General features: G+C 46.6%; 1 protein-coding gene across 2 annotated transcripts; it reads left to right on the forward strand.

Annotated features, from left to right (window-relative positions):
* The first annotated feature begins 426 nt into the window (after nucleotides 1-426).
* On the forward strand, nucleotides 427-27,370 carry AP2M1 (adaptor related protein complex 2 subunit mu 1). 2 transcript variants are annotated; one of them, XM_074547312.1, is made up of 12 exons: nucleotides 469-583; nucleotides 5,355-5,478; nucleotides 10,961-11,073; nucleotides 16,414-16,679; nucleotides 18,067-18,149; nucleotides 21,508-21,643; nucleotides 21,737-21,878; nucleotides 24,157-24,276; nucleotides 24,773-24,908; nucleotides 25,613-25,710; nucleotides 25,839-25,950; nucleotides 26,255-27,370. In XM_074547312.1, exons 3-12 carry the CDS (start codon nucleotides 11,000-11,002, stop codon nucleotides 26,387-26,389), a joined length of 1,302 nt encoding a protein of 433 aa, XP_074403413.1. In that variant the 5' UTR covers nucleotides 469-583; nucleotides 5,355-5,478; nucleotides 10,961-10,999; the 3' UTR covers nucleotides 26,390-27,370. The 2 variants fall into 2 exon arrangements, with proteins under 2 accessions (XP_074403412.1, XP_074403413.1); XM_074547311.1 differs by lacking the exon at nucleotides 5,355-5,478 and having other exon boundaries at nucleotides 427-583.
* The last annotated feature ends 546 nt before the right edge of the window (nucleotides 27,371-27,916 follow it).

Raw genomic sequence — 27,916 nt, forward strand, 5'->3', positions numbered from 1 at the left:
CCAGCAGGATGAGGGCGGCCTGTGTCAGTGTGCCAGCTGTCTTTTCCCGGGATGCCGAGGGCGGCTGCGGGCTGAGTTTCTCCGGAGCAGGGTCTGGGCGGGGGCTCTCGGGGTTCCCTGGGTGGGTCCCCGTTTCCAGCGGCAGCACGGCGGGGAGAACCAGGGGCCGGTCCGACCGCGGGCGCTGGCCCTTGGCGCAGCAGTGCGGGGCGAGGGAGCGGGGATGCCTGGGCGCGGGGCCAGCCAGAGCTAGCGGCCCTCTGGAAGGGCGCGGCGAGCTCAGGACTCCGCAGGGCGAGCGCGGCCTCCTGCCCGGCCCAGCCGCGCTCTGAGCGCGGCTGCCATGCTGTCCCCGCCCAACCAGAGACTACAACTCCCAGTACGCCCTGCGCGGAAATGCAATTCCCGCCCCCGCCGTACCGCCCCCCCACCCCGTGGAGGCGCATGCGCAGTGGTGGGGCGTGGGCGGGGCGCGCGCGCGGCGTCTCTGCAGTGCGCGGGGGGGCGCGGGGCGAGGGGGGCGGCGCCGCCATCTTGGGCGCGGGGCGGCGAGCGGCGGTGGCAGCGCCGGCTGCAGCGGCAGGTGAGGCGCTCCACTCCCCGCCTGGCTGCGCGGCCCTCGTCCCTCCTCCGGGCACCTTCCTGCGCTTGGGCTCGCTCTGCGGCCGCGCCCGGGCGGTAGCCGAGCTGCTGCGGGTGACGGCTGCCTGGGCGCTGGTTGGGGGTTGGGGTCTGCAGGCCCAGGGGCGGGGAGGCGGCTGCAGGGTGCGGTGTCCCCCGGCTGCCCTTGGGAGGGACGCGAGAGTGCCCGCGGGGCCGGGAGGGAGCGAGAGAAGCGGGGCCGCCGGGCGGGCTTTTCCTGAGCTTCCTCTGAGGGGGTGCCGGGCGACCCCATCATTCGCTCGCACTTTGCTTGTGGCTCAGGGGGTTATTAACAGCTGTTAATTTGCTCTCTGGCTGGAGTACCTGTGTGGCAGCCCTGCGGTGCTGCACCGGGCAGGGTGGGGACAGGGACAGGGTCGGGCTGTGTGTGGCACGGGAAGGCCGGCACCGATGCGTCAGGTCAGCCCGAGCAAAGGTTTTTTTCAGTCGGATCGGGCTGGAACTTCACCGAAAATTATTTGTCCGTACTGCTGATCCAAACGTGAATTAGCTGGGTCATGGCTTGCACTCTGCTTCCTCCCCGGAAAACCTGCTGAGGCAGAGCGCAGCGCTGCTGATGCCCAACCGCTGCTTATTCTGAGGCTTAAAGCAGGCTCCAATCCAGCGGCTCTTCTGGATGCATTTCCACGTCCATTCTTCCCAGGACTAGGTTTTTGGATTCAGTAGAACTGCAGGAAGCACAGCCTGTGTTTATCAGCCAGTGCAGTTGACTTCTCTCCCCACTGGGAAATGACTTGCTTTTCATCTAGTGTTCTCTCCATAAGCTATGTGAGTGCACGATCTGTTTTCTGCTTGCTTTAGTATGACAGAGTTGCTATCAAGTTTTAGCCTCAGGCTGCCAAAATCTGAGCCTGGAACTTGCCCAGATAGGTGAGTCTGGACGGCTTCTGTGGCTTGGAAGTCTCGGTACTGCAGTCTTCTAACTGTACATGGGCTCATGGTGGTGTTTGGCTGGGCAACATTTACTTGAATGCTGTCAGAGCTGTAGCTACTGTTTTTTCCTGTAGTAAAAGCTCTGTGTGTCCCTGTGAGTTTTGCTTGGAGGGACAATCTCTAATCTGAAGAGATGCTGCCAAACTGTCTACTTCCATATTTTTCCTGTCAGAAGGGAGGCATCACTCCTCTTCTGTAGAAAGTGCCATGTTACTGACATCTAGTGACAGAGGTACCTGGTGTTCTTTGGGCGGCAGAGTCCCCATGTTCCAGGGAGAGCGTTGGGGTGTCTTTGAAGGGTATCATGGCCAGCTGCCTCCTCCTCCCAAAAGAGCCCAGTCCTGGCTTTTGGAGAATTGACTCTCGAGGCTGTGAAGGGTTACATCCTGAGTTCTTTGAAAAACAGGGGACTGGACATGCATTTTTGTTTGATACAATCTCTTTTTTTTTTTTTTTTTTTTTTTTTTTGGTGGAACAGCAACAGTCACCAAACAAAACAGGCTTTATAAAGAAACTTCCTGTAACCCTAGTTAAACTTTTCTTGCCTCATCCCTGCATCAAAAAGGTAAAGTCATGCCTGTCTTTTGCAGCTCAATGTCTTGCATTGGTTTTCTAAGCTTATTCTACTGAAGACCATTAGAGTATTTAAAGGCTGTTCCTGGGGCCAACTGGAGGATGGCCTGTGGTGCCAAAAAATAATTGGTTTGTGAGGCAGAGTCTGCTTCTCTCCTTTAGTGAGTGACCTACTGAGTCAAAAGTTACTGGCAAGTCATGTATTATTTTGATCTTGGCAGGAGATCGGCAGCTCAGCTAAGAGCTTGCAGGCAGAGGCACAGAATGTGAAATGCAGTTATCTGCTCTCCAGTAGGAGTAGTGAGAGAAAAGCTGACACATCAGGGCACCTAGACCATTAGTGGTCTGCAGAATACAAGCTCTTACTCAAACTCCACTCTGTGCCTCAAACCTCTTCTGTAGAAGATGCATAGGAAGCAAATCACTGTTCAGGCTTCTAGCTCAAGAGTGAAAAGCAAGTAGTTCAAACTGACTTTAGAAATGCTTTGGTAGAATGGGTAGAAGTAGAAAAAGGCTTTGGGGCTGTTCACATCAGGTTGGACTCAAAATATTCCTGAGAGATGTGTTAAATGCTGTACCTGTGATGCTTTAGTGGAGTAAGGGAGCTTCTTGTGTTTCCCTGTGCCAATATTATCTCTTGTGACTCCTCAGAGTGGCTGCATGCAGTATGGCACGCACAAGGGGGCTGTGGGAGGAGAGCCTGGTAAGAGAACGTGCTTCTCTTCCTGCCCACTGGTTATGGGGATTTATGGGATTGTGTTTAAAATAGGAACAGTTTCTCTGAAACTGATGGGTTTATCTCAGGAGCTCTTTAGCTCAGGGTATGCCCCTTAAGTAAATTATGCAGCCTGTCTTCCCCAGGATGAAGTGATTGCAGCTACTCTTGTGTGAAACCAAGTGCAGCCCGTGGCCTCCTGGAGAGTGGCTAATGCAGGCAGCTGAGCAAAGCTCAGGAGCTCAGATTAGCTGCTGGGGTAATGGCATTGTTTTGAGCGTGAGGTCTTGGGTTGGTGATGGCTAGTGCTAGCTGAATGGATGGGTTTTCTCAACAACTTCAGTTTGCCAGAGCAGCCTGACTGATCCCTCTCCTGCTTCCACTACTGTCACTTGTCCAAGATCATACTGATTTCTGGAATGCAGAAATGGCTGCAGTTGGTGATTTGCCTTCAGTACCTCTCCTGATTTCTTCCTGGATGAAAACTCAGCAGCTAATGTACCTTGAACTGCTTAGTTAGATAAGCTCATTAATGCACAGAAGTCTTAATGTTAAGTCAGAACCCAAACTGTCTTTTAATAGACTACTAAAGGGGTTGGTTGTTTTACACCAGCTTATTCACTGACTTATGATTGCTGTTTCCTGGATGTGCTCTGTAGATTACAGAAATCAGCATTCCTGTTTGCATTCAGGCTAAGTTATGTCTGTGCTGGAGGAAACTTTCAGCCCCTTAATGGGAGTGACAAAGTCCAAGTAGCTGAGTCTTGGGCTCACTACTGATCAACTTGTGTTTATTTGTACCCTGTACTGGATGAAGCTCATGGCTTGCCTCACAGTGGGGCTGTGGCCAGAAGGGCTCTGCAGCTTAGCAGCAGTCCTGACATCTCATCCAGCCTTGGTCAGTGCTGGTTGAAGGCTTTATTTTCCACACCTGTAGGGCCAGACTCTTTTCTGGACAGGTAAAATCTTATCTCTGTGGTAAGAGTATCACCTACACAGCTGCCTTGGGAAAATACGGCTGATCCCAAAGTTGCCTCCTAAAATGAGTGGCCAGATGTGCTCACTGGTGATGCTGCTGGTGCTCATCAAATCCAGACACAGCTGGGGTGATAATGTGAAATTGTAGGTATGTTGTTACAGGCAGCCTAAGAACTGCTGCAGTCACATTGCTCCAGAGCAGCTGAGCTGCTGTGTCACCACTGCACCTCTGGAGAGAGAACACAGAGGATTTGCTGAGTAGATGCCATGAGAGCAAACAGGCCTGGCCCAAGAGTTCCTCAGCTTTGGCCTGCACTGAACACAGAGAAGCTGGCGTGGAAGGATACAAAGAACTGTATTTGTACTTTCCTTAGGCAGAAATACCAATATACACCAAAAATTTATGGTGGCTCTGGTACAGTCAGGCTGTAGGTGCATTACATTACTAGTGACACATTTCTTTCAGACAATTCCTAATTCTTTTGGAGCTGGAGCAAGTACTTCTTGCCTTGCATGTGAAACTGGAATTACTGCAGCTATGTGCCTTTTACCACTGAAGAAAACGGACTAAAAATTCACTGTTCTTCCTAAGCAACAAATTTGAGCAGATCAGCTTGTTTGTTTTTACTTGTGCAAACAGAGCTACAAAAGGCAGAGAACTGTTTCAAGGTTTACAGTGTAGGTTGAAGCTACACCACTGTCTGCTGGTGCAGGGAATGGTTAATGGTCTGTGTGGTGTCACGTGAAAGACTGCAGGTTGTGGGACAAAGGTATTGGAGAAAATCACTCATTTGAATATCTGTGTATCTGGGATCTAGGCTACAATTCAGCTTAGTCTTTCCTAGGTTAATGAGCAAATGACTGATGCTGCAGTTGTGTCTTATTGCTGGTGTAATGCTTTGGCTTCTCAATTAGAGACACCATGGAAGGATGCCCTGAACAGAAACTACAGCGTTGGTAATGTGTGCTGTGTGTTCTGAAAGAGTTGCTGCAGACAAACAGCTGCAGAGGGAATGAACTGTGCTGGTTAGTTGATTCCTTACATGTGCCTTGTTTAGTAAGAAAGTTCCATGCTGTGTGTTCATTTTTCTGCAGCAATTATAAATCAGAATTGATGAAGAGGAAATGGAAGAGGAAGGCTGGGCTCTGACATGCTGCAGGAGGGAGCTGCTCTATCTCCACTTGATAAATGCAGGTTTAGTGCCTCATCTCACTAGGTAGCTCCCAGTGCAGCCACTTGTTGCACCCCACAATATGTGAAGCTGACAGTCCAACAACAGGATCCTGCTGCCTGAGCTTGTGCTCCTGGCTTCACCCAGGCATTCCATGGGTGGCACACTGAAAGGATGAAGTCTGACTTTTGGAGAGCCACCTGGTTTTAGATCAGACCTAATAAACAGAGCATTTTCCATCTCTGATTGAATCAGTGGACAAAAGCAGTTTTTCAGATACTGTGCTTTATTGTCTTTTATCTTTCTCTTGACTCTTTTAGTTATGGTCTGCAGCTCACCTGCTGCAGACTGACTTTGGGGGCCTCCAGCATCTCCTGGTTGGTTGAGAGAGGGGTGCTTATTGCACATCCCCTGCCCAGTGAGAGCACTGAGACATGATTTGAGGCAAGTATGTGTGATTCTTAGGAAAGTGCATGTTACCATGTCAGTCATTGTAGGCCCAGCTAATCCTGCTGCTTTTCTCTTATGTAACTACTGAAATGCATTAAAATCTTTATCCCAGCCTTTGTTTTTATACATGTACTTTTTTTTTTTTGCAATCGGTGGTGTCTGAATGCTGTAACTTTGCCACAATTGCTCTAAAGGTATATTTTAATGCTGTCATCTTCACTTGAGTAAAAAGGCATTCTGAAAAGTCATTTCCATGTCATCTTAACTCCTGGTGGGTTTATAAGCACATATATAAGTGTGGTCTGTCTGTGTTGTTCTTTACTCCCCTTTCCTGTTTATGGGTTGAAATGGAAGTGTTTAGCAATGTGAGCACTTGGCAGGAGGGTAGGAAGCCTACTGGTCTTAGGTATTTGTGGGCGCTGAATTCAGATGTTACATCTACCCTAGTAGCTGCTTGAAGAATGCAGAGTGTCTTGGGAGAGGGCTGTTGTTCCTAAATTAAGGTGATTAGTCACCAACTGGTGTGAATTCAGCATACATGTGGATTATCCCTGTACCTTAACTAGAATAAATCCATCCACACTGTAAGTAGAAAACAGGGCTGTAGCTACCAGTGTGGAGCAGGTTGCCATATGTTCATGCTAGCAAAACAGAAGGAGTGAAGCTGCAAAGCCCTGAAAATGCAGCTGATGGATCATTAACCCAAAGGTTTCAGCTAGAGTCATCTTGGATTCCAGGCACTTTGTGGTAAACAGTTGAAGAAATGGTGGGCTTTGCCCTTAAGCTGTGTCTGCCAGTGAGATATTAGGCTGAGGAAACTCAGAAGCTGCCTAGGAAAGGCTGGCTGGAGAGGAGCAGAATGAGTCACTGCAAGCTGATTGAGCAATGCTTTCTGAGTCATGTTGCTAATGCACAGGGAGCAGATGAACCCATCTCCTGTGCTGGAGTTTTTATTCTGAGGCCTTCTGATTCCAGCAGCCATGAGTCACACTGAATGTCAGTCTCAAATTAATTTCAACCCTATTTCCTGCAGTTCTTAACCACTGCAAGAATTAGGATCTTTAACTTCCACAGCTGATCTGTAAAGAAAACTATTAATTATTTTAAAATATGTGGAAGATTGTGCTGTCTGAACTGTACCACTAAAATCCTCATTCTAGTTGGAATATAACCTTGAAATACTTGAAAGGAGTATCTGTGAAACCTGAAACACAAAGGAGGATCAAAACAAAGCAGGCTTATTTTCACTGCAGCCACTTCAAGGAGAGGCATTGTCATCTTGAAGAGCCATTCTTCTTGCTGAGCTTTAAGCAAATTTCTTTTGCATTCTGCCCTTTGTATAGCTTTCTGCTCTGTTCATAGATCTCTGGGCTACTTACTCCACCTCTTGAGTTTCCAGCTGTGTGGACATGCTTCCATTAGCTGATGGAAATAATTCTGTGTGGAGAGGGAGTGTAGTCATTCAGATCTTGTGTCTTGGAGGGATGTAATGCAAGCTGTGAGCAAAAGACTGGAATGTTGTCCATGTTTCCTCATTTCCCATCATGGGCAAGCTTGGTGGAGGCTGAGAGCAGCCCAGCACCAAACTGAACTTGCTGGGGGTTGTGTGGATGCTGTTGTGCTGCCTGTGCTTGTGGTGCCTGGAACTCTTCAAGATGCTGAACTGCAGAAGTTGAGCAAACCAAGGGCAATCTGATTATAAATAATTGTGTTAAATGCCTTGCATAGTTGAGACCTCCTTGTTCTCTGATGCCATTAGAGGGGAGTGCAGCTGGAGGTTTGTACTGCTTGTGTCCTTCAGCTCCTGCAAAGGACTGATTGGTGGCTGGTGCAGTTGGGTAGGTCATCTAAAACCCTTTCCTTATAGTCACCATTTTTAGCCCATGGGACTTTGTTGGTACCTGGAAACACTTTACCAATTGTGTGACACAAATCATTAGATAAATTTTACTTAAATGTGAATTCAGGTTTCATTTTTAGAGCTGTAGAATTGCGGGTTCTTTCAGACTTGAGATGAATCCTAACTCCTTGGAGGCATTCTGCTGCTGCATGGGAAAAGTGCTCGTGCATGTCTCGGTATGGGTGGCTGCCCTTTTAAAACAAGCTGTCAGAATGGTCCTTATCCTGTGGCCAAATCCATAGTAGTAGGGGAAAGTACAAGCTCAGGTGTTAACCAGGGCCTCACATAGCAGCCCCTTTCTGACTTTGAGCAAGTTCATTATCAAGTTGTTTTGCCAGTGTAGTACAGCAAGCACACATCAGCTGGTTGGTGGCAGATCTCTGCAGGCTTCTGGTTTGTACCATACAAGAATTGGCAATAAGAGCACTCCTGGCCAGTAGTCGTGGCAGTGGGATGTGTGTAGATATATGAGGGTAATCAGAGGGGTAAGGGCAGAGTAGATCAAGGTAGACCAGAGAGGTGCAGATGGGAGTACAGAATGGCACCCTAAATCCAAGATACCCAATTGTACAACAGTGCATATAGGAGGTGTGTAGATGAAGTAGCAAAGGCAATTCTGGCTTCACCTGTAGCTCTGAATATGAACCAATTAAATGTGAATATGAATATGAACCAATTAAAGCTCTTAAATGTGCCAGTGAAGGTGGAACCAGGAGCTGACTTTACATGGGTGGTCTGAAGCTTGAACTCATCTCCTGGGATATTTTGTATAAGGAAGAAGCCTAGCATTTAATTTCATTGATGAAGAATTTTTGAAGACTAAAAGCCTTTGAATCATAATGTATCTTCTTCATCAAACATGCTTTTACTAACATGTAAAATGAGGAAGCAGTTGACTCTGCTGCCTTGTACTGTGATATAACTAAAAATACTCATTTTTTTTGCCTGTAATTCCAGCAGAGCTGTTACAGAATATGTTCTAAACTAACATGAGAAAGCATGGCATCATTATTTCAAACAACATTTAAAGTTTGTAGATCTTTCTTAGAGAAGGCTTTTAATTTCCAATGCAAAGCTTCATCAGAAGTCTTGTACATGTTTTATAGTAATGCAGTAAATACTCAAATCAAGGCTTTTTCAAAATTGATTGGCTTGTCATGCTGGCAGAGGGCTTTGTCTTGTTTATGCTGCATGTCTGATCCTGTTACTTATCAAAGCAGACATTTCCTTTATACTAAAAATAGCAAAACAAATAACTTAAGCAGCATTAAAACCCAGAGGGAGATTATTTTTTTTTTTTTAAGACTAGGATGTGCTTTCTAGGATTCTTCTGGAAAGGGTTTGTAGGATTCTTATGATCCAGCTTTGACCAGTTGCATAAGCTTCCAGGAAGCTGCTCTCTACAATGCAGGTCTTAAAAAGAATGCAAGAACTCTTCATCTTTGATTGCAGTAGTCTGTATCTGAATGTGGAAGCCAGCACTGTAGAATTCTGAAAACACATGCTTGTTTCTTATCTGGAGTAAAAAACTAGTAAATAGGAAAGAATTTTCAGGAGTGGGCAACAAGTTGCTTTTGCTGTCACAACGTTTCTCATTTTTTTCATTGTTTGACCAGTGTGAATGACCTTGCAAATGTTTCAGCTTCTGCCTGTCTTGTTGGGCAGCTGGGTTCAATTCTCCATGTTTTGGATTTCAGCCCTGCTCAGTTACCTCCCTGTGGCCTTTTCATGCCTGTTAGGGCTGTGAGTCTGTGGTACAGCCACTTCCTTTAGTCTGAGAAATTGGGTTGTTTGGTTGACCAGTGGGGTTGTCTTCTGCTGTGGGGATGCTGACATTGCTGCCCCTACAGTTTGTAGCCTTGGTCACAAAACAATGAGCAGCCACAAAAGGCTTTTCCCACTCTAACTACATGGGAATCTTGGAGCTGCCTATGTCTTCATAGATTTGGTTACAGAGACTTAGAAGTAAATGAAATACTTGTATCCCAAAGTTATGAAGTGTTATGGTTGGGAATAGAAGAAAAACATATTTGGAAAGCTTTTCTGTGCTAATTGGAGTCTCAGACTTGAAAATATGTTGGTGACAGTGCCACAAGAAGCCACTGAAAAGTGGCAGAAGGCAGCCCATTAGTAGCCACAGATACTTGACCAGAATAAAAGCCAGAAAGTTTACTACTGAGCTTTGGGAAAACTGCTTGTTTCTTTCTATTTTGACTTAACTAACTTTTGTGCTCTTTTTTTCTATTAATAAGCAGAAGCACCCATCTGGAAGCTGAAGACCTGTAGCAGAGAAGTATGAATAGTGTTATTCTTTGAGGATTTACTAGATGTAGCTAAAACTGTTGGTGTAAAGGCTTAGAAAATTTAAAGTTTTTCTTTTGTCTTGCTGAAATTAAAAGTAGTGGCTGCACTGTAAACTTACATCTGCAGTACTTCCTTCAGATGGGCAATTACTGTAGTTTCTTGGGTGTAACTTCTAGAGGATACATTACATTTGATAATCCAGAAGTCCTTTAGTACCTCTGATGTGTGCATTGGTTTTGTATTCTCTTTTTTCCCTGACATTTGAAGTGGTCCCAGGCTGGGTCACTTTAGCTTTGTCGTTGCAGCGTTCCTGAGCAGGCACATATCGGTTCTCTGTCAGCAGCTGTCTCTAGGTTGGCCTCTCCCTATCCTTTTCAGCCAGCCCATGCTAGTGGGTGTAGGCTAACCCACCCAAGGAGCAGTGTGAAGATGGTTGTTATCTAATGCTCTGCAGTGCCCAGGCTAAGAAGTTCTGTGGGATCACCCCAAGGCCTGCCCTGTCAGGGTTGCACTTCTCTTCTTGGGACTCAGCCAAGCAAGCAGGGTGTTATGACTTTGACCTAAGTGAATAGGAGTGCATAAGACTCCAGGAATGGGATCTGGTGAAGCAGCTGTATATTTTAAAAAGTCTTCTCTATCAATAATATCTAATGTCTTTGGAGAGAGCTTTGTAGCTTCCTCCAAAGCCATCTTCCTTTGAATAAAGAGAAAATTAGCAGTTTAGGAGGGCAACTTCTAAGGGACTATCTCCCCTTTCAAATGGATCACGATTGTGACCACTCCAGTGGTACCTTGTAGCCAAATGGCTCTCAGTTTGAATTCTGAAGCGTGACTTGATATGGCTGCTAGGGATTATCAAAGGCTCTTACTCTGATGTGCAAAAACTATGTAAAAGTGGTAATAAACAGAGGTGTATTTGCTGCTAGGAACCCTGTGTCATGTGGTGATAGGTTTGGTGACATGTCAGACATTTGTGTGAACCTCGTGTAAAAAGACTTAGGAATTGTGTCTGATTTGTATCTCAGTCTTTAGGGAGATAGACACTTTATAGTAAAGTAAGGGGTCTTTGATTTGCTTGTAGTTCCAGGCCTGTGTTTTTTCTCACATTCAAGAGGTATGTTTTGGATACTCGTCCTTGAGGCTTAATCTGTCCGTGCTGATTTTTGGAATGAGAAGTAAGGCAGCTTCTATTTCAGTGCCAACTTTAAGCTTTGGTCCTGGCTACAAATTGTTTCTGTTCTGCCTACTTAAATATGCTCTTTTCTGCTTCAGGTATTAAGCAACATGGGAAGTGAAGACTAAAGTTCCATCATGATCGGAGGCTTGTTCATCTATAATCACAAAGGAGAGGTTTTAATCTCTCGCGTCTACCGGGATGACATCGGGTAAGTGCTTCTGTTGCATCCCCAGTTTTTGCATTTTTGTCTCATTTTGGTGCAGTAAACAATCCAGAGCTGCTTTGTTCTGCATTAGCTGTGCATGCATGTGAGACTGCAACTCAACTTGCTGCTCTAGGCTTAGCTTAGAATAAAGAAGTTTAAGCCCTGGTCACCTACAGTGAAGGATGGCCTGCAGCCAAACCTGGGACTATATTTTGGATGGTGGGGATCTGGCCATTATTCCAAATGCTTCAGCAGCATGGACTGCCACTGTGGGAGCCTACCTCACTGTAATTGCTAAAACTTTACAGGAGCAGTAATGTGAGAACTGTCTGCCACACACTATAGCCAGGGTTCTGAATTAGTTACAGGCACTGATGTCTAACATCAAGTACAGGCGTGCAGGAGACTGTGGCCTTGGAAAGTTTTATCTGCAAGCAGTCTCATGGCTGTACTGCTACAGCTGGCTTTCTGTCCCCCAGCTTTGTATGGCAGCCTAGTATGAAAAGCTTACATTCATTGGGTAGTTAAAGTTGTGGGAAGCCTTGAAAACCTTCAGTAGATTGTAGGTGTCTTGTTGCACTTCCCTGAACTGTTATGATGCTCACGTAGACTGGATCTGTGCAACCCTTAGGCTGCTGATTTCCAGAAGGCATCTTACTAAAAATACAGTGCCTTGTAGGCAGTGGATAGTGCTGTAGGGAACTGTAAGTGATGGTGCTGCTTGGGCTGAAAACCTTAAATTCAAGGGGTTTGTGCACAACAGTACTCTTTCTAGTGGGTTTTCATAGTGTCAGGCATTAGGTGGAAGTTAGTAATTAAGTTGGCAGAGTTAAGACAGAGCTAACAGAGGCAGAGCTGTGGTAGGTGCTAATTCAGAGTTCAGTGTGAGAGAGCCTTCAGGCCAATTTAGGAAAAAGTAGTTTGTACCAGGTCTCCACAATGACTAGTGGTAGGCTGTGCTGCAAAATAACTTGTTCCCATAAATTACAAAAAACAGTCAAGCCAGTCTGCCTTCAGATTGCTCTGGTCTGAAGGGTATGTCCCTTCTGGTTATGGATTGTCTAGTGGAGGTTAAAAGTTGAGGTAGAACTAGTGGCTAGTCAAGGCTTGTACTGTTTCATCGAGGGAGTAATCAACACAGTGTCTGTAATGAGGCTTCACCTAATGAGCTTTTCAGTCTCTTGGCTTGCTCTAGGTCAGCTAAGGTGAAGTATCTGTTCTAAGGTTGACTGAGTTATTCCAGGACTTCCAAACATAGCTGAGCCAAGGAAGCATTGTATTTCTCAAGCAGAAAGCCAGTGGCTGTGATGCTTTGCCTCTTTTCTACTGTACAAACTCTTATCAGTCTTCAATACTTGTTAGCTGAAGCTCTTCAGAGCAACTCATATGACAGGACTGACTTTGTAGAGCTGGTGTCACAGTGGCTGAGCCAAGCCAGTCTGGATTATAGGTAACTTTGGTGAATATTTCAGGTGGGGGCTAGAGTCACTTCCACTGCTGTTTCTGGCAAAAATATTTTGTTGTTTGCAAACTTGAAACACGTACAAGATTGTTCTCAAACTGATGTTTATTCAAGAATGTCTCTTGATTTAAATGGCATTATGGCTGTGGAGATGCAAACTAGGGAGCAAAGTAGGTATTTTTAATATGATCTTCTGCTGCTTTTTATCTTGGCTCATTTCTCTTACAGAGTGAGTGCCTTATGTTCAGTACGTGATAAAGTACTTCCTGCTGGCTGGCCAGACAAAGCTAGAAAATGGGATTTCCTTCCTGATCCTATCTTAACTTTTTCATTTGGAAGAGTGCCAAAATATTCCAGTGTTTTCTCAAGTACTTAAGGAGCTGGTGTTCCTTTCAGTGAAATCATCCATTCAGTTCTTGTGAAAGTGTCAGTCTTGTGACTTAGGTGGAGCTGGTGTTGGCTTTTGACAGAGCTTGCTCCCTAGGTGCTGGATTTTTTTCTCAAACAGGCCTTCAGTTTGGATTTTTTTTAAACATGTAGCCTTGCACAAAAAGTTTTTATGAAATGACCATGTCTCATCTTGTGTAATCAAGAAACTGAGAATCTTTCCATTTCCTAGTCTGAACATTAGCATTAATGCCAGATCTATTTAAAATTTTTAATATTCTAACCCTCAGTGGGAGGTAAGGAAAGGAATAGCTATGATACTGTAGCTTGTACTCAACTTTATAGGAATTCTGTCTCTAACCACACTGCTGAGTGATGGACTTCTAGCATACCATACAGTGCTTAGATCCCAAGCAGTAGGTCTGAAGTGCTGAGGGCTGAACCCACCCTGCTTGTTGGGAGGTAGTTGAATAGGAAAAGAGCAAAACTGCTCCCTGTCTTCATGAGTGATTGACCCATAGGACTCCTCAGTCTTGGCCATTGCCTTTGGCATTCTGAAGCCTCAGTTTCTGAGCTGGGAGATAAAGGTCATCTGTGGTTATGAGAACACCTCCCCTTGCAGTTTAAGGGCCTTAAGAAGCACATGGCTCAGATATAATGATCAGAGTGACAAACAGCGAGGATATCCTTCTTATGACTTTGTTAAAGACAGAAGTACCACTAAACTTGAACTTTCTTTGCTTGCAACTTAGAATGGCTTTGGTGCATGTAGCGCATCTGTCCATACAGCAGCTAGCTGCATGTATAAGCAGCCTTATTAAAAACAAAAAAGGCAAAACACCATGCATATAATTCAGGACACCATGGAGGGTTCTGCTGTAATTTTTGAGTGCCTTGTTCTTCAGTGACTTAGTCGTTGGGGAACCTACCTGCATTTAAGAATGCAGCTCTGTAATAAAACTTCAGCTATTTGAAACTGAGCAGCTTACATGACAAACTGCATGCACTTTAAATGTAATAGATATTTGGTTTCTGAGCTTCTAATACATCATGTCAGCTTCGTGGCTCTTGATCCTTAAGGAAAAAGTGCAAGCTGGATAGAGCAGTGTCTGAATCTGCAGGATGTGCCCTATCTCTCCAGATGTGCTCCAGCTCTATCAAACTTGCTGTATTTCCTGTTGGCTGGACCAAACCAGAAAGCATCGACCCAAACACCTTCAAATGAGAAGTACTGTCACAGAAATTCCCACCCAGACTTGTAGCCCTGTCCTGAGACAGACTGGGAAGAAGATACTTGATACTCTGCAGTCCCCAGGTGATGCCTCTGGTTGAGGCTTTGGGGTTTTTCCCCACCAAGGCCTGCTGCTTATATTAGCAGAGCAGACTGGGTATTGCTGTTGTGATACAGGTGCAGTTCACCTGGACTAAATGCCCAGTTATCCCTAAAGTTCAGCCAAACACAAATCTGTCCATGCTGACAGCCTGACCATGGCATGTCAGTGTTGTACCTTGTGAGGGCTTCATTGCTGCTGTAGCTTGTTACTGTCCATCCAATACTACCTTGGCCTTCTGTGCCAAGGAGCAGGGGGAGGGGGTGCTGTTTGGTCTCTTCTTATCTCTTTGGATTCATTGTGCCTTGTGTGTGTGTTTCTAACCCTTTCTCTTGTTGCTGTCACTCCTCCTTTCTCCGCTGGCGCCATTTCTGTCCATCCCATCTCATTGGCTGCTGTAGCAATAGGTAAGAGACGCGTGGTAGGCCACGACTGGCACTGCACAGTGGGCACCTGGTGTGCTAGCAAAGCCTCCCTGACCTGAGGCTTCTCCTCTAGTGTGCACCAGTCTGGTGACTGCTTCTGGTGCTACTTTTAGCGGGTTAGAACCTGAGGCTGGGAGGGCTAATGCTCCAGAACAAGCTGAACTTTCTTTGCAAGGCTTACTGGAGGGGAGGATTTGGGTTTTAGATATTATTTTATAGTAGATTAAATAACTTTCTTATGGAAAAACTAAAGTAGAAATGAAATATTAATTTAACTCCAGCTTGCAAACTTTCTGGAGCAATAAAACCTGAGAAGTATTCAAAAGCCAGAATTATGCTTATGGGGGAGCGTGTTTACTGTTGAAACTTCTACATATGTCCCCAGACCTTCAAGGAGCAAACACCTGCTGTGGTAGCATATGTTCCTTGGAATATCCTTTGTTTTCTAACTTGGAACTGTGTGTTGGATTGTTGACAACCCTCAGTGCCTACAAGCATTTGTATGCCTGTATCCTTGCTTGCAAGGATGATATTACTGTCTGCTCTCAAACGTGTTTCTGCATAATCAGTACCATGGCCTTGATGCTGCAGTCAAACCCCCTGTTCTACAGAGTGCCTGAGAGTATGAGCAATAAAGCACGACTAAAAGAGTCTTGGCTTTGTGTGTAGACTGTTGCTTGAAGTTTTGGTCTTGTCATATAAAGCACTTGGGCTTCCTTCCTGTATTCTCAGGATTGGTGGACTTAATTTGGGAAGTTTATTCTGACTTGTAGTTACAGGATAAGGAGACCATTGTGCAAGAGCTGGCATCCAGAATGTCACTTGGACTGCTTGTGTGTAACAAGAAGGGCTTTTTCCCCTGTTGCCAGTGTATAGACAATTTGGATGAAAGAGGGCAGCACCTATGGGCAGCTTGCACAGCAGTTTTTCAGCACTGGGGCAGGACCCTTGACTGTAAATGGTCCTGGACCATGCAGTACTGCTGACATGTTGCACTCTGGGGACTCTGAGTCTGGATGCAAGACCCCTGTTCTGAAACAGAGCAGTCTTGAGGTGACATGTAACGGGAAATCAAAGGGTGATTCTAATCCTCCTGCTGCTTTGAGCCTGACATCCAAGGTGTGCGGGGTATGGAGGTGAGCTGGATCTGAGAACTGAAGCTCCCTTCTGGAGTGGGCCTGGGCACTGACATCTCTTGGGTGGCCCAGGCAAATTTTGCTGGTTTTCTCTTGGTTGTATGTCTGGGAGCAACTGCCATTGACACGTATCTTGAGAGATTACAGCTTGCTTTGGGGCAAGAGTGTGAAGGCCTGGGCATGCAGAATAGACAATAATTAGGTGTTTGGTCAAAACTGGACTCTCTGAGCCATGTGTTGCTAATGTGTTTGTTTCCTGCTATGACAATCAATTGAGAGTGCTGTCCAAATTAATTGAAGGGAAGGTTTCTTTGCCTTTTTACTCCAGATAGAGGTTTGCTTCTCCTTCTGACTACATTTACAGTGTAGTCCAAACCTCCCCAGAGACCAGTAACTCACTCTCTCCTTGAACTTGTGCAGAGTTTAGTGTCTAACTCTGCTCAGAGCCTTCACTTGCCATCTTAGAGACATCCCCAGGCACCCTCCCTAGGTGAGCTTGGTGTGTGTAGTTCAGTGTGTGACCGTAGTGGCAGAAGCAGAGCTGTGCAGCCAGCTGGTGTCACATTTGCTGTGCTGACTGCTCTGTGGCGGTGCTTTCGCAGGCGCAATGCCGTGGACGCCTTCCGCGTCAATGTCATCCACGCGCGGCAGCAGGTGCGCTCGCCCGTCACCAACATCGCCCGCACCAGCTTCTTCCATGTCAAGCGCTCCAACATCTGGCTGGCTGCTGTCACCAAGCAGAATGTCAACGCTGCCATGGTATTCGAGTTCCTTTACAAGATGTGCGACGTGATGACTGCCTACTTCGGGAAGATCAGTGAGGAGAACATAAAGAACAACTTTGTGCTGATCTATGAGCTGCTGGATGGTGAGATGTTTCCCTTATATGCTGTGGCCTCTTGCATTGGTCATTCTGAAATCCTTAGCTTAGTATGATGTAGTAATAATCCTTGAAGTATTTTTAACATGTGTGACAGAGTTCAAAATTACTTGTTCGGCTTTCTAATGCCACCTGAACTGCAAATGTGAGTGTCCAAGTCCATAGCCGTGTGCAGATTCCCTTCCCTGAAATGGTGGGAGCTGTGCACTTGTACAACTGAGACAATTGGTGCTGGAGCTCTGAGGGGATCCTGTGTAGATGTCAGGCTTTCCTTACCCCGAGGTATATCAAGAGGACTGTCAGTAGCACCTCTAAGGCCAGCTGGTGCCCAGGTGGCTCTAGCAGTGTATGGAAGCAGCCACCCCAGGCTTAAGTTGATTGTCCCTAGTAAGTTGCCTTTTGGGCTTAATTCTGAACAGAAGGAAGTCAATAAAACACAATGTGCTCTCTCCCAGCCCTACCTCCCCCACTGATACAGCTCCAAATTTCACCACAGATTAATAATAGTGTCCCTTCAGCTGCTTGTGATATCAGACTGCTTGTGGAGGTTGCCCTTGAGCTGCCCCTGTTTCACATATCATGAGGACTTTGTGTTAGTTATGTTTCAATTTGTTTTCCAGACAATGCACCATAGGTGTGTGTCCTGGGATTCTTAACCAAGGGTCACAGTGACTGATGTTTTCCCTGTTCCCTCAGGGCACACCAAGACACTGCCTGTTCTCTGCTTTGGTCAGTCACTGCTGCCTCCTTGCAGGCACAGTGAGATCAAATGTGCAAACGTGCCTGTGTGGTGGTGCTCAGTATCATGTTAGTGGTCTTCTTTGCTCTCTAAATCTCTTGTGGGTTGTTCCCTTTCTCTTTGAGGGAGGTAGGTGTGTACTGTTCCCTGTGTGTAGTTAACATCTGTTTCCCTCCTACCACTCATCCTGCAGTGCCACTACTCAGCTGTTGTTTTAGGTTTTATTACATCTTCGTAAGAACAAAACTTGGAGGAAAAAAAGCTGCAAAGATAAAACTGCGGTGGTGTTTTAAAAACTCTATTGTCCCTTGGATGTTTTTGGAAAAACTCCTCAGTGTGTCCTGTGCAGATAGCTAGGTTAGTTGATATTTAGTCCTGACGTCTGGTTGTGTTTAAAAACTGGCAAATTCATCACTTACACAGCTTTCCATCACCCTTTACCTCCAAAGTATTGCTCCAGGAGCTCAGTGTAGCAAAAATTATGCATTCCCTTGGTAAAGAATGCTGCAGCAACTTACCCAACTTACTGTGTAAGCAGTATCTGTGCACTGATTGCCTCTCTCCTTATAGCAGCAGTTAGCCTGGTTGATGTGTTTGTACCTTGTAGCTCTGAACTAACCTTTTACCCTTCTGTAGAAATCCTGGACTTTGGCTATCCTCAGAACTCTGAAACAGGGGCCCTGAAGACTTTCATCACTCAACAAGGCATCAAGAGTCAGGTAATCAGAGGAATTTGGGGTACAGCTCTGGTCTGCTGGTTAATTTTTACTAAACCTGTTCAAGAGAGAATGGGCTTAATTACCATCTAACCATTTGACCCCTAAGGGAGGAAGGTGCCTGAATAGGTTGTATCTCAGTGGCACGTTGTTTAGGTGTCCCTGCACTATGCTGCCTCATGTTCCCTGGCACATGATAAGATGCAGGAGGAAGAGCCCAGAGCTAGGATAATGTCAGTCCCTCGCATGTAAATATGGTTGCTGGCTTCAGGCTCTGCTCTGTGTCAGCTTCTGAGAGAATAAACAAATCTACCTTGCTGAACCAGAAGTAGCTTTTTTGCATGTGAATCTCACTGAGCAAGTCTGTTCTCCACCAGAGCTGTCAGGATTTCATGCCTACCTTATAATGAAGTATTCTTCAGCCTTGTGAATCTTGCTGTGAAGTCAGGAAGCTCATGTTGCTCTGTCTCTGCCTGTAACATCCTTGCAGGTCAGCGTCAGTACAGCCTGAGCTTTCTTAGGTTAGAGATGAGAATCTCTGCTGTGCTTTTAGCATAGTGTTAACCCTTGCAACAAAGTTTGCATAGAGTTAGAAGATAAGGGATGTGTTGGGAAAAAGATGGTTAGTTGGACTGGTTTGGGGAATGTGTTTAAACTAGTTCTAGTCCTACTCCAAGTACAGCCCTCAAACTAGGTTTCCTGTCTCATGAGCTCATGCTTAACCTCTGAATTCAAAGGAAACTCGCAGTCTGTTTCTCATGTCCCCAAGGAATCTTGTCCACCTTGTCCATCTGACACAGCTGTGCAAGTCAATAATAAGGACTCAGCCTTAGTCCTCTCCCCTGCACAGCAATGAATCAGGAAAAAAAAGCTGGGAGTCCATAGTGAGGCATTTTGGCAGAGTAAAGCTTCAGCCTTAGCTACAAACAGAAGCAAAGGGCAAACAAGAGCCTGCATGGTGACTCTTCTTGTTTAGGTTAGCAGAGGTCAGTCTCTGGAGGCTCTGTTTCGACTCAGTTCATCAGCACTGATTTCCTGAGAATTCCTTTTTAAACTTTTAATCTAGTAGCGAGACTAACTGCATTTCAAGAGGAGGTGAGAGAGAGAAGCTGCCCCTGAGCAACATATTTCCCGCTAGAACAGCAAACTGTTTTGCAACACTGCCAGATGTGATTGCATCCGGTCTCAGTCCCCATCACGAGTCCCAGGGTAAATCTCTGGCCTTCTGCAGTCTGACAGTTTGGGCAGTCAGCACTGAAGATAGCTGAATCAGCTCCTGTTTCTAGGAAAACTCAAAACTAACCAACTCCCACACTTCCTTCCCTTGCTCTTTTTTTTGCTTTCGTTGGTTTAAACAAACTTCTTGCTTGTTTGTGTGCAAACCACTGTCGCAGTGTCATGCTTAATTCAACAGCAGGTTTAGTCCTTTCCTTACAAAGAGGAGTATGGCTTTCAGCTTTACACAAGTAAGCAGTTCTTCTGCTCAGTATTGGCATTTTGTGCTGCCCAGTTCAAAAACCAGAATTAATCTGTTGCAGGCACAGGATGGCAAGGGCACCGGTTGAAACAGTACCTGCCATGTTTCCTTATCTGCTCTTTCCTCTGGTACTTCTAGCCTTCAGCCCCTCATCAACTTAGAGCCAGTTCACACAGGTACCCAGGACCAAAATCTGGTCTGAATCATCTGTGTTTCCTATCTTCACATAGTTCCTGGTGATGCTTTCCTTGGGCTTGTGTCCTGAGAAATTTAAGGAGCAAAATCCACTCATGGCAGACTTTCCAAACTCAACTTTTTGACTTTGTTCTCTATGAAAGATTGGAAATGAAACTTCAAACCCAGGTGTCTTCAGTGCTTCTCTTAGGGAATACTCATGCTGCTGGGTGGTCTCAACTTCAGCAGCTGCTTCCAGATCCATCTGGTCACTTTACAGAGTAAGTGTCAGGTTAGGGTACTGGTGCTGTTGCAGGAGATGAGATTGTCATCACATGATCAGTGTCCCTTTGGAAGACAGAGCTCTGGGTATTAAATCTATGTATACTTCTAAAGCCTGAACAAAGCATTGAACAAGACAGTGCTTTTTTTGTGGGACAGACAAGAGAGGTACTTTGTATACTGTATTGAGCACTTACCTAGGCAGTTCTCAGGGGAATATAAAACTCTGTCTCTTAGATAATGAGACAGTGCCTGTGCTTGCTCAGGAACTGACCCTGTCTGTGGCAAGAGCATGTGTGAAGCTGAGATCATGTACTGCCACCCTGTGGGCCTACTGCAGGGCTGCTGTGGGAGAACCCACTTGTGTCTTGGGCCATTGTTGTGTGGAAGAGCAGAATTAACAAGGATACCACTTTATCCAGGACCCAAAGTGCCTGTTATTTCCCATATTCAAGGCATATGTGACATGGTAGACATCCAGGATTTGCATTAGGAACACCAGCATGAGTCTGTTCTGCAGAGAAACATTATTGGGAGTGGTATTTTGCCTGTCTCTCCCTCTGCTCCACCTTGCATTGGGATTGTCAGTAATGGGCCAAGTCTGAAAATGGGCCAAGTCTGCTTGGAGTGCTGGGTTTCCTGCAGAGAGCTAAAGGTCAAACCCCCTCATCTTGTTTGTGCTAATTAGCTCCCTAATTAACAAAGAGCTGACCTGCTTTTTTCCTGTCCTCAGGTAGCCTTAAGCCTAATCTGCCTCTTTCTCCCTTCCTCCCTTCTCTTGCTATTGACCTGCTTGCCTGTTAACTCTGTCTGCACTGCACTTGCCACTATACACCTCCTTCTTGGCTTTCTGCGTGTGACTGGACCCCACCTCTAGCATCAGGTAGGAAATCTCTCTGTGCCTCTCAGCACAGCCCTTGGGACTCTGGAGGCTTAGAGCCTGGGTGCTGTTAGATGCATTTTGGGTTTGTGTTGGTATGTAACTTTTATGACTGCAGTTATTAAGAAACAGGCCTTGGGGATTAGCTCTCCTGTGGCCCTGGGGTTTCATGTTGGATAAGGGTGTGAACTGCTACATCAATCCATGTTAAACTTCCCTGCTTAATTTGGATTGATGTGAGAGTCTCAGATATTATTTGAATGCTGTTTGTGGAGCCCATGCCTCCCTACACTAAGAGGTAGCCTAATGGACTTGCTAGCAAAACAGAACAACATTCCCTGCTGTTGCTATGGCCAATTCTTGGTTAGGCATAGAATTTGATGATCTGAGGGGGGAATCACCAAATCATGTGAGGTGTCACAGCACCCGTATCTAAGTGACAAAAACTTTTACGTGTAGTAAATGGCAAGTGTTTGCTCTTAGATTCAGAGCAAGGTTTCTTAGTCTTTGAGTTTATTTATGTCTAAGATGTCATTTCTTCTCTTCAGACCAAGGAAGAGCAGTCCCAGATCACCAGCCAGGTGACTGGACAGATTGGATGGAGACGTGAAGGAATCAAATACCGTCGCAATGAACTCTTTCTTGATGTGCTGGAGAGTGTGAATCTCTTAATGTCCCCACAGGGTAAGTAGGTGGTGTTGAGCTGGCATCCTTCTGCTCAGGGTTTGTGAGTGGTGACTCTTGTAAGTGTTCTGAACTGTGGTCTTCTCTAACCAGGTCAGGTTTTGAGTGCCCATGTCTCTGGCAGAGTGGTGATGAAGAGTTATCTGAGTGGAATGCCAGAATGCAAGTTTGGCATGAATGACAAGATTGTCATTGAAAAACAGGGCAAAGGGACTGCGGATGAAACGGGGAAAAGGTAAGAGGTTTGGACCTGGTGACCACTTGCCACCAGGGACTCTTATGAAAGGGCAGCCCTTAATAGCTTTTCTGATCTGACAAACTAAAAGCTGGGGTTTTTTCTTCCCTTCAGATGGTACTGCTAGCTTTGGGTAGATCAGTTGTCGTGCAAGCTACCATCCTGAGGGCCTCAATACAGAGGGCATCTCTTCAGCTCTATAAGTATTAAGATTCAAACATAGTTTTAAGTGTAGACTGAAAACACTTCCCAAGATGGATTGTCCTGTAATCTGTATCTCTAGCAGTTTTGCTTAGTGCTCTTAATCATAAAAGCAGTAGCAGTGCTCCCAAGAAATAGTTAAAGAATCCCTCTGCCTGCTTTACCTGGACTGTTCCCACAAAGTAGAACAGCAGCAGGAGGGAAGCCCCTCCTGCTGATTACAGGTGATCAGTGGTTGTGTGAGTAGGAGGCACATCCTTTCTGAGAGCCCAGCTATGCTCCCTCCCAGCTGCACCTCAGTCAGTCCCCACATTGAAGCTGAAAACAGCCCTTAACCCCTTCTCCAGCTTTCCTGCTTGGGGTGAAGAGATAAAAGCAAAGGGACTGCCACTTTCGTCTCACTAACCATTTGCAACTCATCTGTATTTCTCTTGGTTGTCTTTTTTTTTTTTTTTTTTGCTGACCCCCAGTGAATTGGGAAGGTAGATAATCTGCTTCAGCTTTGTGTGCACTCTGCTCTCCCTCTGTCTCTTGCTTTGTGTGACTTGTGCATGTAACTTGGATCTCAGACACTTTCCATGATGGTTCCTGTAAATGGAGCTGAGCTGCTATTTGCCTTTTCTCTCAGAACCAAGCCAAGAGCTATCACTTCACTGTCACCTTTAAGCCATCTTTCCTGTAACTGAATTGAGCTAGTAAAATGGATGAGCCTGAGATGGCTGAGGATTTACTGTAGTGAAAATATCAACTGCACAGGCCTTGAAGAGTCAGTACACTGTCCCAAAGCTCCTGTGCCAACTGCCTTTGCCAGTAAATATGGTAGTTTTTTAAGTTACAGAAGTAAGACGAGCAAGGATGCTTGGTAGGTGGTTCTGTAATTATTCAGTGGGCATCTCCAGCTTGGAGACATTACTCTCCAGGAGCATTTAGGTATGAGGTGACCAAAAGGGACAGCTGCTACCAGTTGCTTTTTGGGATCTAGCTTGTGGCAAGGCCAACCCTGAGTAATGCTGCCTGAGACCTGGAGCAATCCTAGGCAGAGGCTTTCTCAACTGTTTTGCAAAGAAATAGAAATCAGTTGACTAAGATTGGTTGTCATCTGGGCAGCAGATTAGGAAATACTAACTCCTTTTGAAGCACAAACCAGACCACTGGTGGTTGTGTAACTAGACAGCCAGTCAGCCTGGGGTCAGTCTGCTTCCCCTTGGTGTAGGGAGTGGTGGTTCCTAAGAGAGCTAAACCTGCTGTAGTTCTCACACTATCTTGGCATATTGGCATGGTTGTCCTGTTGCTTCCAGCAACTGAGGCAGCCTAGATACCATAGTGATACACTGCTGCACCTTCTCTGCACTGCTGCCTCTTCTGTTGCTCCTGCCTTCTGGTCCCTCTCAGTAGCTGAGGGGTTTGGGCTGGCCTAGGACCTGTATTTTCAGGAATTAGTACCTGGCATAAGTTCAGTGCTGGCAGGTTAGGCTGGTGCACGTACATGGACAGGTGGCAGCTCATCAGATTTTTAGGAGAGATACAGACTTGTATGTCACAATGTCATGGTTTTGGTGATTTGGTTCAGAATCAAACCACCTGCTGGCAGTGTGGAAATGAACAGCTGTGAAGAGATTTCTGAGCAGGAAGACTCTGAACCTGGCATTTCCTGGCTGTGTGGCAGTGGGATAGCTTTGTGGACAGGAAAGTGTTTTCTCTCCTTTGAACTGTGCTGTGGGAAGACTTGGGCTGGCAGAGTTGCCTCTGCAGTACTGAGTGCTGCTGGCAGGCAGACCCAAGCATTGTTGTGCTGGCTATGACAGAAGGGTGCTCTTCTAAGTTCTCTCCTCTTTGGGGAGAGGAGGGAGAAAATTCTTTCAAACAAGCTTCCTGAAATCTGATTTTTGTGGTGGTGAAACAAGGAAAGTCTGAGCCAAGAGGCTGCTGTCCCCTAATCTCTCCCTGCCTCCCCATTTCCTGGACACCTGCGATGGCAACATGCTCTGTAGAGTAGTTCCTGCCTGGACAGATTTTGACTGCACCAAGATACCAGAGCTGCAGCTTGTGCTTCTCTAACTGTGTTTTGTGTTTTCAGCGGCAAACAGTCAATTGCCATTGATGACTGCACTTTCCACCAGTGTGTGAGGCTCAGCAAGTTTGATTCTGAGAGGAGCATCAGCTTCATTCCACCAGATGGAGAATTTGAGCTCATGAGGTACTGTGGGTGGAGGGTGAACAGGCTGCTGTTGGCATCTGCTTGCTGCTACAGTAGTGTTGCTGCTCCCAGGCAGACTTGCAGCCCTTGAGCCCTTAAGAAATACACACCACCCCCTTTTCAGAGTGGAATCTGTAGAGTGTCCCACAAATCCATCTGTTAGAAATGTGGAAGCCCAGCTGTGTTTAGTTTTCTTTGCCATAACCATGGTGGGGATTGGGTTTTCTTGCTTTTGAGCTTCTTGTATCTTGTTTTTAGTGTTTAACACCGGTGTCCTTGAACAAGACTGTTGGCAGGAACCAGATACAAAACTTGAGACACAAGAAACCATTGCTGCCCTACAGCAGCACAGATCTTAACTGCTATTTCCTTCTGGCATGTTTCCCTTTCTGGCTGATGTTTCCAAGCTGTTTGGCATATTCAGAGGCTATCTCTTTAGGAGGGTGATACAGAGTTAACTCCTCCTCAGAGTTCACTGTAGCTTCCATCCCTGCAGATACCGAACCACAAAGGACATTATCCTCCCCTTCCGTGTGATCCCACTTGTGCGGGAGGTGGGCCGGACCAAGCTGGAAGTGAAGGTGGTGATCAAATCAAATTTCAAACCTTCCTTGCTGGCCCAGAAGATAGAGGTAAGAGGAAAAAAAACAACTGTGGTATCTTGTGCCTGGAAGTCATGCCTCTAGTTTATGTCCACTGCAGTAGAGTTCTCACAGATGAGTCTTCAAGCTTGAACAGGGCTAAAAATGTGAACTCATTTATCTCTTTTGATGTGTGGTGCTGCTGTTTTGTGGGACTAAGGTGCTGTAGAGAGGTGGAAGCTGTTGTCATTTGCACAGCTGCCTTGGTAGGGGCCTCATTCCATCCCTGCAGCAATTGTTCACTTAATTCCTCTGTCACTGTGAAAATTTCATGTTCTTCTGTCTGCATGATCTGATGGTATGTCAGACAGGCAGCAGGCTGTGAGCTGTGTAAGACAGACTAGGGGCGGCTTTGCAGCTTAGTCCCCATCTGAGAAGGCTTACTGCTGCAAGGCTGGGCTGTCCAGGCCTGCTGCAATGCCTGGCATCCTTCCTGAGCTCATCTTCCCAACATTACCCAGGATTCCTGCAGCATGGCGATCTCTGCCCTGTTCCTTACTGACTTTGTGTATTATGGAGCTGTGAACGTGTACTTCAAAGCAAGAAACTGGAGAGCTAGCCTAGGATGCCTTGTGATGGCTGATGTTCTCTGGGCCCTGAGCTGGGAGAGAGAAGGCCCAAGGGGTGCAGGACAGACTGCCCAGAGTGCCCAGGCTGCAGTGTCCTTGCCCTGCTTACCAGCCTGTGCCTTCCAGGTCCGGATCCCAACGCCCCTGAATACCAGTGGAGTGCAAGTCATCTGCATGAAAGGGAAGGCAAAGTACAAGGCCAGTGAGAATGCCATTGTCTGGAAGTAAGTGAACGTGCAGGGGCAGGCCTCTGGGAGGCAGGGTCTGTTCAGTGCTCCTGTCTGCCTGACGTTATGTAGTGATGGGGAGCATAAACCCTGGCACCCTCTCACTTCTGAGCTTTCTCCAATAGGATAAAACGTATGGCTGGAATGAAGGAATCCCAGATCAGCGCGGAGATTGAACTGCTGCCCACCAACGACAAGAAGAAGTGGGCTCGGCCTCCCATCTCCATGAACTTTGAGGTGAGTACCTGTCTGCCTTTCAGGATGCACCTAACCTTGGAGAAGCTTTGTCACTCCCTCTTGGGAGTTTGAGCATCTCCTGTGACAAGCTGCCAGATGAGGTCAGCCAGATGATAAAGCTAATGGAAGAAAATTTTCCTTAGAGCCACAGGAGTCTGGCACTGTGCCTGCAGGGAGCAGGGAAGGGAACAGTGGCTCTTGATGCATTTCTAGATGCGTTGCCCAGAGGTCCTCTGGTGTTTGTGTACAGAGAGCATCTTACCCCCATTCCAATGCTCTCTGTTGCCTTTCCCTCTCTCAATAGGTCCCATTTGCACCCTCTGGGCTGAAGGTGCGCTACCTGAAAGTCTTTGAGCCAAAGCTGAACTACAGTGACCACGATGTGATAAAATGGGTGAGGTACATCGGCAGGAGTGGGATCTATGAGACCAGATGCTAGCCCCAGCAGGCTAGCAGGCTCCCTCTTCTCCAAGCCATGCTCTGCCTCTCCTCAGTCTTCAGCTACATTCAGAGATGTCTGCCTGGCCCCTCGACGCAGATTGAAAGACCCTGTGGCTCACCCCGGGAGTGGACTCGCCTGCCTGTGTTCAGTTGCCACCCACGCTGCAGATGAAGTTCAGAACCCAGTCGTGTGCAGGGTGCAGTCAGCTCCTGCTCCCCGTCCCAGGGTGGGCAAGGGCTAGTCTAACTCCCATCTTCTCGTGATCTTTCTAGGGAACGTCCACCATTAAACTCCTCTTCTGTTGGTGTCTCACTACTTGCATCATATCCTAGTATTTTTGAAGTTCTTGTGCATATGTACTCGTAGAATAGACCTAAACATAGACTGGACAAATCTGAGTTGAAGTTACCCTGGCTTCTGTACTAGCTATTGCTGTTGTGGTAGATGTTGCTGGCCAGTCTGAGATGTCTGGGGTGGTGAGTTTGTTGGGCCCCCACCAAGGAAGATGGTGGGCTCACCACATCTCACCACCACCTTATTTCTTGCAAAGTTGTCAGTATAGAGTCCTGCTGTGGGAAGGTTTGTGACCAAAAAAGGATGATGAGGGTTTAGGCTCTTGCTGGTGTGTATGTGGGTGGCACAGCATTTCAGGTCCTTGGAGCATTTACCCCTACCCACTGCTGGCTCGAGCCAGTCTGTCCTTTCAAACAAATTGGAGACGTGGCCCCACCGTCCCTGGGAGTGTGGGCCAGCTGAGCTCTGTCAGGATGTGAACAGGGTCTGTTCTCGGGCAATCTCAAATGCAGTTGGCAGTAAGAGCACCCTGACCCAGCCTGCCCTCCACACTTCAATCAAATGCTTCTGGGCCATAGGAATGCTGCTGCAACCCACAATCCTGCTTCTGGTAGTGTGGTCTCCATTTTGTACACTTTGTGATTTGTCCAGCTCTGAATCTAATAAAGTATGTAGAATGGAGAAGGTTGCCTGCGCTGCTCTTTGGGACTGGTGCTGCACGAGCCTGGCCTGTGCCCTGGGCCTGTGCCACAATTTCTGGGGGCTTGCTTGTGCTGCTTCCCAGCCCTGGGCTGCTTGGGGGCTGGTACATGAAAAGGACAAGTAATGCTTTTGTTTCCATCTGTGCCAGTGCTGCAGATCGCTGGAGAAAGGAGGATGCTCTGGGCTTTCCTTGGGGCTGCAGCTGGGATGAACTGAACTCAGTGGAGTGTGCCCCAGCCCCTGTAAGTCAGGCTCTTGTGCCCCAGGCTTAAGAGAATCTTGGTCATCGTTCCTTGCGCTCACCTGAAAAAAACTCAAAAGAATTTCTGCTTTTAGCTTGGCTTTTGGTGGCGGGGGCCAAGGTGGGAGCTGTATGGGGTAGCTGAGTCAGTAACTGCCGAGCAGCTGGAGCTGCCTTGGCTCAGCCCCTCTGCCTTCAGTCTGTGACCAGGTGAGGATGTCCAAGTGGTCATTCCCCATCGATGGATGAAAAAATTCAAACCTAAATCCCAACCTGCGGTGTCTTGA

Source organism: Zonotrichia albicollis, chromosome 9, assembly GCF_047830755.1.
Source record: "Zonotrichia albicollis isolate bZonAlb1 chromosome 9, bZonAlb1.hap1, whole genome shotgun sequence".
In the NCBI taxonomy this organism is placed as follows: domain Eukaryota; kingdom Metazoa; phylum Chordata; class Aves; order Passeriformes; family Passerellidae; genus Zonotrichia; species Zonotrichia albicollis.

Excerpts from the sequence above, each read along its gene's own strand:
- AP2M1 (XM_074547311.1), top strand. The coding sequence starts at position 11,000 with ATGATCGGAGGCTTGTTCATCTATAATCACAAAGGAGAGGTTTTAATC. Across the intron at positions 16,680-18,066 it reads GATCTATGAGCTGCTGGATG|AAATCCTGGACTTTGGCTAT; the intron begins GTGAGATGTTTC and ends ACCCTTCTGTAG. Across the intron at positions 24,909-25,612 it reads TGCTGGCCCAGAAGATAGAG|GTCCGGATCCCAACGCCCCT; the intron begins GTAAGAGGAAAA and ends TGTGCCTTCCAG.